A 12,208-nucleotide genomic window follows, 5' to 3' on the forward strand; every position below is an offset into this window, starting at 1 on the left:
AATTGTTGTTCTGACATTTGCTCCAGCGACAATTGCTCCATGCTTAACTTCATCAAAGATATGGGGTCAGGTCAGGGTTCTGATTGGGTTTGAGTTGGATATAGGACTAGGCCAGGATTAGGTATAGTGCTTGGTCCAGGGCTGCAGTAATGAATTTGATTAGTCTGGGAAATTGACTGGGGAGCTATTGTCGCCGGAGCATGTGTTGTACAACCAAACAATTTTCCTTTCCAGAATACAACCAACCAGGTTAAATGCAGTGAATAAGCAGAGGCAGCATGGCTCATGGGGTGCCAGCCTTCTCACGTTGGGCCTTCATTGCTTGTGCCATCCACTCCAGCTGAACGAGTAGCTTCCCAGCCCCCTTCTCCATGTGCTCATTCTGGGGTTTCCCCTCTTCGCTGATAGCCTCATGAACCTTGGGAATGCCGAAGATGTTGGAGACACTGATGCACCCCATCTCGCCCAGGAATGCTCTCAGCTGCATGGCGCTGCGCATACCACCATATTGACCTGTAGTATGGATGAGAGAATGGGAGAGATATTAGAAGATGGAGACATGCAGGGAGAAAGTGAGGGAACAGAGGACAGGATGATGAGAGGGGTAGCCGCAGCAGCAGGTGGAGGAGGATAAGAAGGAGATGGTAGTGGTGGTAGAGGAAGTAATTGCAGGAATAGAATAACGGATGTAGAGAGGAGGAGGTAGAGAGAAAGAGGAGGTAGTGGTGAGAAGGAGGAGGAGGAGGTGGAGGTGAAAGAGGGGAAGGAATGGGTGGAAGGAGAGAAAGGATGAAAGTATGAGAGGATTGATTCCAAAGTAGAAAAATAACAAAAGCCTCAAGAGCCATAACATGGAAGAACAAAACAAAAGAAAAAAGAAAAAAGGTGGAAAAGAGAATGAGTGCATGCATTGTAAAGAGAAACACTTTGGATGGAGAAATACAATAAAATAGCAAACATCTTTAATGCTGTTGGAAATTCTTGATCCACTAAATAATTGACAGAATGGTAAACAATAATAATCCTCCATAGGAAACTCAAGTAGGTACATGTACCTTCTCTCTACGTCAACGTGAAAGCACTTATCCCCATGTTTGTATAGGCAAGATTTAATCTCATATTTCCCAAGAAACCATGGTAACTTATATATGAGTGACAAGGCAATTAACTACCAGAATATTTAATTGTACTTTTTGTCTTTGAAACCCATTTAAATCAAAGTGGAAACAGCTGGGAGTACTGATAGATGATTGCCATTTCTGACCCTTTACTGTTTCCTAAGTGATGAATTATCAGAACCGATACTTGAGCTTTGTGAAATATTCGAGGGGGGATGTAGGCAATTGTTATTTGCACAAAGTTTCCTGTCATGCTAAGTCTTTGTCAAACAATGACAAAAATATATACAATTACACCGTAAAGGCTAATTTGATCAAAATTAAAAACAGATCTAACATTTAAAAAAGGTTTTACACTGTTCATCAGTTGTGTGAGTTGCTGATGAGATAATTTAAAGTACATTTCATCATATCACATGATCTTCTTAGCATGACCCATAGTGACAGGCGCGTAGCCAGGGGGGGCGGTGGGGGCGGTCGCCCCCCCCCAAAAAAAAAACGCCGGCCAAAAAAAAAAAAGAGAGAGAATAAGAAGGAAAAAAAGAAAGAGGACGTAGGAAGAAAAAGGGAAAAGGAGTCAAGACAATGAATCGTCAAAGCTTCCGTGCTTCGCGCGGGAAGGGGGAAACTAAGTTCAAATTAAGAAATATGAGTCGGGAAAGGAACAACGAATCATCTTCTTTCTCTAATAATTTAATGAAACGTCAAAGCTTCGCGCGAGAGGGGGGGGGGGAACAGAATTCAGACAAGGATTAAGAGTCAAGAAAGGTACAACGAATCGTCTTATTTCTCTAATAATTTAATGAAACGTCAAAGCTTCGCGTGAGAGAGGGGAGGGACTGAATACAGATAAGGATTAAGAGTCGAGAGAGGTACAACGAATCGTCTTCTTTCTCTAATAAATTAATGAAATGTCAAAGCTTCGCGCGAGAGAGGGGAGGGACTGAATTCAGACAAGGATTATGAGTCGAGAAAGGTACAACGAATCGTCTTCTTTCAAAGCTTCCGCGCTTTGCGCGGGAGGTCCCCCCTCCCTGCACCCACCCCCCTAGGGAGCGCGCTTTGCGCGCTCTTTAAGTGATTCGCACGCTTTGCGTGCTCACTACCGCCCCCCTCTAAAATGAAATCCTGGCTACGTACGCGCTTGCATATTGAGTGACACAAACAAAACTACCCTGACAAATCATTAGTCTAGCTATCACAAAACCTCAAGGCTTTAAAAAAGGCTTGAACCTACATGTACCTGCCTACAAAGACCACCTTTCAATACTACATGTACCATGTATTTCCCATGGTTATGGCCTTTGTAGACAGGTATGACTCTCATGGCTCAAAATCTCATAGAAGACAGAACTCAATGGTCCATATTCTACAAATATCTGCACCCACCCCTTTGTTCAGCACGACTTAAATGTTGCATCGGGTTCTATAACTGAATTTTGTAGAACATGGGCTGAGTAGTTTACCTGGGGAATAGAAGACAATTCCTGAAGGCTTTGTTCAGCATGACTTAAATGTTGCATCTGGTTTTATAACTGAATTTAGTAGAATATGGGCCAAGTTGATTACCTGGGGAGTAGCAGACAATTCCTAAAGGCTTTGTTCAGCATGACTTAAATGTTGCATCTGGTTTTATAACTGAATTTAGTAGAATATGGGCCAAGTTGATTACCTGGGGAGTAGCAGATAATTCCTAAAGGCTTTGTTTAGCATGACTTAAATGTTGCATCAGGTTTTATATAACTGAATTTAGTAGAATATGGGCCAAGTTGTTTACCTGGGGAATAGCAGACGATTCCCGAAGGCTTGTAGCTGAAGATGGACGCAGGGAAGTAGTCAAAGAGGTTGCTGAGACCTGGTGGGATAGAGTGGTTGTACTCCCCAGAGACAACCACGTAGCAGTCTGCAGCGACGATCTTTGCCTTGGCTGTCTGCAGGATAGTAGGGGCTTCCAATTGGTCTTTGTAGAAGTGAATGGGTTTGGTGAGGATAGGAAGATTCATTTCCTGTGCATCTGTGGAATTTGAATGGTTAATAATAAAATGATTGCTAAAGGAATGATAAGATGACGGTGACGAATACCGTTTAAGATTTTGTCTTCAGGATGTTGGGGAATTCGGATTGGTCTTTGTAGAAGTGTAGGTCTTTGTAGAAGTGTTTGGTGAGGATAGGAAGATATAGTTCCTGTGCATCTGTGGAATTTGAATGGTTAATAAAAGATGATTGCTAAAAGAATGATAAGATGACTATGAGTCTATGATGAATACCGTTAAAGATTTTGTATTCAGGATTGGAAGGTTCAGTACCTGTGTAGCCAGTCTGTAATATTAATTTAAAGCGATGACGAAATTAAAATTTAAAAAAAAAGCTAGCAACAACATCAACAACAACAATAATAATAATAGTCATAGTAATAATTTCAATTTCAATTTCCCAACAGACAACATGATACAAGAAAGAAGAACAGGCATCATTCTCACACCAACAAAAAAGGAGGAGAAGACAAGGGTTATTTCTATAGTCATTGGAGCCTTGGGAACAGTATCAACAAAACTTAAGAGCTTCATGGCTGATCTTGGAATCAAAATGTAATTTGAGTTTGAAACCAATCAGAAAGCAAGCCTGGCTGGGAGACTGCATATATTCTGCCAAAGGAAAGGAGTGCAGGAGTTTTCATTTTTGAACCTATTTCTGGACAGTTTGTTTTCATTAATCTATCCTCGTCTTTGATGTTTACATCGCCGGTTTTGTTAATTGCTTCAGCGGAACTGTGTTATTGTTCTGATTAAATTGACTTGCGCCTCCAAGACATGGTGCACATATTTGACATTCCATCGTCTGACCTATTTGCACTCCAATTGTCGTCGGTACAAGAACATGTTCCTGATTTATTAAGGAAGCTGGTGATATAAACATTGAAGATAAGGATAGATCAATGAAAACAACGAAAATCATTACAAAAACATATTACCAGGTGGTATTCTGAAAACTCTTGTTTCTTAATTGTCCTTGTATCTTCACTTTCGAAAAGTTGGTATTCTGAAAATTTCTTGTATTTTTTTCTCTTATATCTTATTTTCTTTACCCATGCTCAATATAACTGTGATTTATAAGAGAAATTCTGAAATTCTTGGACTTTTCTGCTATTGTTTCTTTCATGGTAGCTTATTAATTATTAATTACATACATGCAAAGCGCAACCTCCTGTTTTGGTTGTGTTCCTAATTGGTTGAACAATTCATTTCAAATCTACCTTTATTTGGTTTACTTCAAAAACTTGGCGTGTCAAAGATAAAATAGAGACAGAGCTCTTCCAGAGATAATATTCTGCTAAAACATTTTTCAGAATACCAACTTACAAGAATTTTAGCGCTCTTTTTATCTCAGAGGATACAAAAAAAACTTGCACAACAACTTTTCAGAATACCCCTAGCCCCTGGATGAAGTCTAGTTCCTGTTCTATCTATGGCAACTGACCATTAGATTGTATTACGACGAATTGATGATAACAATAATAAAAATAATAATCATAATAGATTCTAATCATAATCATAATGATCATAATCATAATCATAATCACAATCATCATAATCATAATCATAATAATAATAATAATAATAATGATAATAATAATAATAATAATAACAATAATAATCATATAATAATAATGACAATTAATGGTGGTGATGATGGTGGTGATGATGAGAGTAATAATGGCAAAAAACAAGGAGGACTTGAGCCAGACGACTGAGAAGGAGGAGAGGAAAAAAACAAAAGGTCGGCAGAGAAGAAAGATAGGAGGGAGAAGGAGGATGAATATATAAATTTTGTCAAATTACAAATTTTGAGATTTTCAGTCATGTCAGGGGAGGTTACTTAGTAACTTACCCAGAAAATCGACCTCATGTCCTCTTGCTTTCAGTTGGTTGATCAAAAAGTTTGCCACTCGAATACCTATCCTCCCTTCTCTGCATGTTCCCAAGAACAATACAACTTTCAGTCCGCTTGCGGTTGCCATGTCGATCTCTTCCTGCTCTGAACAAAAATGGTATCGTTATCGTGGTCCTCGTCTGGCTTTGAAACTCGGGATGCGAAATCAAACCTTGAAATTGAATAGGCTCCTTCACTTCAGCTTGGTAGTAGTGGTAAACACGTACACCTGGCCTAGATTTATAACAGCTAGTGCATGCAGTTGAGCTAGAGATGAGTTCGTGCGTGGCGTTAAGCTGTGTACCAGACCAGTCCAGTGTAACAATTCCAATTCAATTGTGATTGAAACGATAATTGAAACGAACCAAAGCGGGGTGCACAATATGTCAATATGACTAAGCACTTTTCTCGCATGCAAGCGATGTTGAATGTGAACTGAGCCCTGGGTGGCCCGTAAACATGATAAACACAGTCTGCTGTGGCATGCGGCGCGGTAACTCTCAATGCATGGATATGGTCGTTAAAGTGGGCGTGGTCAGATGGTCAGCTGGAATGCTCCGTTAGCATGCCCCTCCCCCATCCTAACGCTCGGTATCATCAGCCAGTTAATAAAAAATTATCATAGGCCTATTATTAAGTCAAAAAAGCTATACAAAAGACTGGGATACTGCAAATGGAAGGAAACGATCTATGGAGCACTTAGAGAAAGCAAATATATAGAAGAATAGAGAAGAACTGGAGAGTAGAGGGAAAATAGTCCATAAAGAGACAGAGAGAGGAGAGGGGAAAGAGAGAGAGAGAGAGAGAGAGAGAGAGAGAGAGAGAGAGAAAGAGAGAGAGAGGAAGAGAGAGAGAGAAACGAAAAAGGGTTGATAATTCGTAGACAAGACATATGAGATGAGAGAATTTTAACAAGACAGTCAGAGGAAGGTAGAGAGTGAAGGAGCAAGAGAAATATATGGGGGGGGGGGTGCATGGTGTCCCCATCATGAGTTTGTGTTTTTGAATGGATGGATTAAACTTTTACAAGATTGTCCTTCATCAAGACTTTTTCTTCAGGTTGGAGGACAACCGCCTGATAATCCCCTCTTAAAACACAACTGTGCACACCATAATTAGTAAAATACACACAAATTAATTGTTTTTGTGCCCCTTGTTCAATATTAGGTCCAACTTGCACCTGAGATTTTTGAAAATTATGCCCTTCTCCAACAAAATCCTTGATCAGCCTAAACAAAAAACATCCTAAACTTGATCTCACAAATTAAATTTGCCACTGTACCATTTTATTTACTTGATAATGTATGGTTGGGGCCAGAATGCATCAACAAGAGCGAAATGAAGTGAGTTTTTACCACTCCTTTCAACACTTTCATAATCATTACAACCACATCCCTACCAAGTATATATGCCACGTCACCAATTTCAGCAGACCCCCCCCCCCCCCACACACAAATAACCTAGATTTGTTGGTTAACTTGTATACTAGTTGAATCACAAGAGTTGGAAACCTAATAAAAGTTTGATAATTCAAAAACTTAAAAGCATTTTAGGCAAACAATGACAAAAAAAAAAAAAAATGAAAGGGCCTGAAGCTGAATAAGTGAGAACTAAAGACCGAGGGGTCCATGATCATTACAATAGTCCAAATTAGCAACTCTTTGATGTTACACAATGTTGCAATCTTGCACAATGAATTGAAAATACATGCATTAATTGCTTTTATGAATTGTATATGAAGATTGAAGAGGGATATTATTTCCATACAAATGTACATAGGCCTATAGAGAACACAGTATTCTTGCTTCTCTCATTGGACAGTGTACACATACAGATTCCGAGATGCTGTAGTCCCAGTCATAGAAGTCGTATCAGTGATATTTTACGTCTAAAACCTCTCACACTCTTGCAACTTCATTGTGCTGCCAATTTAAGAATATGTATGGTATTACAGAGCTAGAAGATAAAAGGGTAATTTTTTTCCTTCTAAGTTTGTCCTTTAAAGCCACCATTGGTTTATATTAACATGTATTGATATTCATTTTTTTTTTAAAAGACAATGTAAACAACACTATCCTTTCAAACCCATGATTATCCAACAAAAACAAACATGAAAAGCAGTATACATTGTTTTAGTTTTTAATTTTGTATTAACTTCACATCTCTATAAACAACACATACATGTACATGTATCACACTTAATACCTTGTGTGTACACGCAGGGTAAGCATTTGGATACGTCAATGAGGAGTCTCCTTTCAATATGAGAAAGTCAAGTATGTTTTCCTGAAGTAATTCAAGGAAATGACACAGATTCTCATGCAAAACATGGACATATCAATAATCTCCTAAACTTCAACTCTCAATGTGATAAAGGTATGGAAAAGGAAGATATTTGTCAATTTGTAGAGTATGTCTGATAATTGCTAAATTAGACGGTCTCTTTCAACTTATTTCAACACATGTGGTCTGAAAAGTTGAAACTTGATTTGCTTTGAGCATACGCAGTAAAATAACAAGGCAATTAGATGCATTTTAGAAGAAAAATAATAACTACAATCATTTCAGATTATCTATGGATAAAATTGACAGAAGAGAATCACATTCTTTTAGGTTGATCAAAATCAAAGAAATAGAACAATCACCTTTTGAGCAAAGTATTTTTCTTCTCTTTTAGATCAGTATTTATAGTTGGTCACACCACTAACTCCTGAATGAATATACAGATCTTTAACAAACTTTGAAGCAAAACATACTGATAATCTGAGAAAATATCATCTTGCAATACATTATGCTTCATACATGGTGCCGTATGACAAGTTAGAATAAATTCAATCTAATCACTATCGCTTTCGATTTCATCCTTTCGCTTCTTAAGCCTTTTGATTGATTCTTCGTGTCTACGGATTTCACTCTCATGTGCCTCGATTTCGTCATTATGGTGTTTCTTCAGGGCTTTGAGCTGTTCCGCTTGCTTCAAAGAGAGAAAGAAAAAGAAAAAATAATAAATTCTCTCAGACTTGAAGAATATTTTTGTTTATTATTATTATTATTAGTGATTACATCTTACTGCTATCATTTCGTCAGAAGGACTGGGAGTGAAGGAGGGGGGGGGGGTGCACATCAAGCAAAAAGCATATGAAACATACTGTTAATATTTTTTATTTTTATTTTCTGGAAATCCATGTGACTCACTTAAAATATTACTGTTGTTTTCTATTGACTGTTTCTTGACTTTCTTTTTGCAGAATAAAAAATAATAAGAATCAATATAGTAGTAATAATAATTAACGTTTCAATATATATAAATAAAAGGAGATGATCCTATCTTATTCAACAGATTTCAGCAAATTATCAATACCATTAAAAATTTGTTGTACAATAGATTTTTTAGAAAAAACTTCAAAATAAGACGTATTTAAGCTATTTGTCTTGCATTCATCAGAATAAAATGCTTGCCAAATAAAAAATATTAAGCATACTGATAATGATAACAATAATAATTACTTTTTTAATATAAACAAAAGGAGATGATCCTATCTTATTCAACAAATTTCAGCAAATTATCAATACCATTCCTTTAAAATTTGTTGTATAATAGATTTTTCAGAAAAAGTTCAAATAAGACGTATTGAAACTATTTGTCTTGCATTCATCAGAATAAAATGCTTGCCAAATAAAAAATATTAAGCATACTGATAATGATAACAATAATAATTACTTTTTTAATATAAACAAAAGGAGATGATCCTTTCTTATTCAACAAATTTCAGCAAATTATCAATACCATTCCTTAAAAATTTGTTGTATAATAGATTTTTCAGAAAAAGTTCAAATAAGACGTATTGAAACTATTTGTCTTGCATTCATCAGAATAAAATGCTTGAATGAAACGAAAAGCTGAAATTATAAAATTCCACGAAATGGCAAATAAACCATCATGATTTTTAAAGAATCTATTGCCATTTCCCTCTACTCACCAATGCCCTGAAATATTGTTCCTCATGTGCGGCTTCCATCTTACCAAAGGCACCTCCTGCATCACGGATAGATCCTCCAGTACCACCTCCCTAATTAGCAAAATAAAAAGAAATGAAATAGAACAATCATTCTCAAACAGGATTCAAGGATGAGCATATAAATGTCCAAATATGATGTGGCAGAAACACAATTTTACTTGGATGAAGGGGTAGTGTCCCCCAAAAAAAAAGTTTTAAAAAAATAAACGTACTAAAAAAAAATTAAGACATTGTAATCACAACTGATTAAATTTGCCTAAATTGCATGATTGATTTTATAGGAATGAAACAGTACTGCATTGCGAATTTGCGATTTACAAATAATGAATATAAAACAAACAAATTATTAAACAAGTGCGTATGCTCTTTTGAGAAAGAGGTTAAATGTAACACGGTGCCTGGTCGGAATACCCCTCAGGAAGCGGAGCGTGTGCACTTTCATGAGTGGATTAGCTATTGTATCCAATGAACAGGGTAATAATAATAATGTAAGGCACTTGGAAAGTTATTATTCAGCAAAATGTGACCATTATTATTATTATCATAGTGAAATGTTACCTTATTTTATTAAGTATGAAGCCTCATTGACACATGACAAAGTAACCATCTAAACTTACTGTGGCATATCATTCACATGTAACATGTACATAAATAGCAAATACGGTAAAGGCCCCCAAACAATAGCTGCATGCATTAGAAGCCTCTACTCGCTCATCAGTGAGTTAAAAATCCAGACATGTGAAACAAAATGCTTTGGTCATTTAACTTTGTAATGATGGTTTTTAAAGTGTTATAACAAAAATATAACATAAGTGTCGCGTATAGTTGAGGGAAACGGGAGCTTCAAATCCTCTGCAAATTTCACATTTTTCTCTACCTATATGCGACCCTATACTTTAAAATTTGGACAACTAGGAAGTAAAGTACTAGAGACAACACAAATGTAAGAAATTGCTGCACCATGAACGCAATAATTACTATTGAGAATCTTGGCAATTATGTCTTAGAACATCTTTATGTCTTACATGATTTGTATTGTATGTCCTGCTTTGGCAGTTATGAGCCATGACCTGGACTATTCTTATTATATGTCTGTGACAGTGTGACTGTGTAAGTCTTTTATGTTTATACTACGTTCCTTTATTGAAGATTGACAATAAAGTGAAACAAAATCAAATTTAAAAAGTTCATTTGTGAATGAGGTTGATGAGTAGAAATAGAAGCTTAACTTACACTGCCTGCTCCAGATCCATATTCGCCCCCCATCCTGACTTGACTGAAATAGACAAGAAAAGACAAGAAAAGGAAAAGCTCATTAGGCATACGGTTAGACATAAACAAATTAAAAAATCTTACAAAAAAAAAAAACTACAAAAAAGTTAAAGTCTTTAGTGGTCCTCATTTCTTGAAACGGATACTTCTCAAGTTTTTTTTTCTCTTTCAATTGTAGGGAGTCAACCTATGATGATGAACTTTGAGAATAGATCCTATGTATTAACAGAGCATTTCGCAACATGGTCCAACTTGTTCATCCTTAATCTGAATTTCCTGATTTTCCTCATATTCAATAGCGATGATTTGTTGGCACTCATGCACGTTAGCACCAGGTGCCTTTTCTGTTAAATGAAATGCTAAGAAAGACCTAGAGTAGATGCTGCGGTTTGCGGCAGCTTCATTGTTTGCACTGCGCCTCTCGTACTTACACTGTTAGAAAAAGGATTGCATTGTCCTGAAAAAACGCCTAAAATCTAACCAAATGAGCTTCAATGTTGACCTTAAACTTGTTATTCTGCATCAGTAAGGTAGGCCCCTATTTGATCATTTGAGTATCTTTTTTTAGAGTAAAGGAGGGGGTTATCGACCAGCTTCAGTTTTTGGCCGATTGGTTGGATGCATGGTAAAATCCCTTTAAAACACATCGCATAATAGCATATCACATATCCCACACATACCATACCATGCCAGAGTCACTGAAGAACCACATTTGTAATGAAAAAAATATCCTAAAATATCACATTTTAGCGATGTAATCCGTGGTCCCGCTACCCCAATCTGAAAAATAGAATATCTTACGCGTGTCTGTAAGAAATATGGGTACCATAAAATGAAATTTATTCCAAGTATTTTTTAGATTAAGAGCTCAATTTTGTGCTGGTCCCAAGCTCAAAAGTATCTCACCGCATGTATTAAATCAATGCAGCCAGACACCGCAACGCACACACGATATCTCTGTCTAATTCAGATTCCAATGTCCGATCACTGCAGTACTAGTTTTCGGCCTGGCGAGCTCTGGGGCGAGCTCTGGGGAGCTCCGGGGTGCTCCGGCGTGGGATACCTGCTCCGCCCGCTAGTACTATGGATCAGCGCGGAAACGCACGGCGCACACGCACGCTTCCTATTGACTTTGTACATGCGACCGAAAACTGGTTCGCTATGCCGATAACCGACTCCGAAACAGTGAAAATTGAAATGAATATTGTCATGGCAATTCGTGATTTTTTTCTGGGATTCTTTTTTTGTTTAAATAATAATAATAAGTGCTTCATGATTTGAAGAAGAAATGATAATAAATAGGAAGTAAAGGGTCCAAAAAATAGGATTTTGTCTTAAGTGGCCGAAAACCCCCTCCTCTACTCTAGTTTTAGTTATTTTACTTTTTACTTTTAAAGTCTAGAGCATTTTTTCTGTTCTGGAAGTGAGACTTAAATTGGGCAGAACCTTAAGTATTACCAAGTTACTCATTTACAGACACGACAGATCTATGAACTGGATCCGCAGCTACAAGCCCCAGCTCATTTAGATAATCAGAGTGATTATTTTCAAAATGGGGTTTCATTTACTGGTCTGGCACATGACACGACACGGATTTCAACACATGGGACAATAATGAAAACAAAATTGTAGCTTCTTCTTTATGACGACACTCTCTCATTAAACATCGCACACCCATTCGTTAACTCGCCATTAATTAACTTTCAAATTGCGAATACTTCAAATACAAACCTCACTGCTAACACTGGTCGCCAAGCTTTCAGCAAAGATATACGAGCTAAAGCCATATTAAGGAAATTTACTGATATTTACTAGAGAAACACTGTCCAGAAAGTTCTCCAAGGCACCGCTATCACTTCTCCTCTTCAA

General features: G+C 37.1%; 2 protein-coding genes across 2 annotated transcripts; both read right to left on the reverse strand.

Moving 5' to 3' along the window:
• LOC757267 (NAD(P)H:quinone oxidoreductase) lies at positions 1-5,528 on the reverse strand. The gene is made up of 3 exons (XM_001197762.4): positions 5,007-5,528; positions 2,896-3,132; positions 1-513 (listed from the first exon to the last, which is right to left on the reverse strand). Exons 1-3 carry the CDS (start codon positions 5,134-5,136, stop codon positions 284-286), a joined length of 597 nt encoding a protein of 198 aa, XP_001197762.1. The 5' UTR covers positions 5,137-5,528; the 3' UTR covers positions 1-283.
• A 1,643-nt stretch (positions 5,529-7,171) lies between these two features.
• Positions 7,172-12,208, reverse strand: LOC580559 (ATPase inhibitor, mitochondrial). The gene is made up of 4 exons (XM_780611.5): positions 12,071-12,208; positions 10,301-10,343; positions 9,029-9,118; positions 7,172-8,022 (listed from the first exon to the last, which is right to left on the reverse strand). Exons 1-4 carry the CDS (start codon positions 12,124-12,126, stop codon positions 7,885-7,887), a joined length of 327 nt encoding a protein of 108 aa, XP_785704.2. The 5' UTR covers positions 12,127-12,208; the 3' UTR covers positions 7,172-7,884.

Source organism: Strongylocentrotus purpuratus, unplaced genomic scaffold, assembly GCF_000002235.5.
Source record: "Strongylocentrotus purpuratus isolate Spur 01 unplaced genomic scaffold, Spur_5.0 spur5_contig_839, whole genome shotgun sequence".
Classification (NCBI taxonomy): Eukaryota; Metazoa; Echinodermata; class Echinoidea; order Camarodonta; family Strongylocentrotidae; genus Strongylocentrotus; species Strongylocentrotus purpuratus.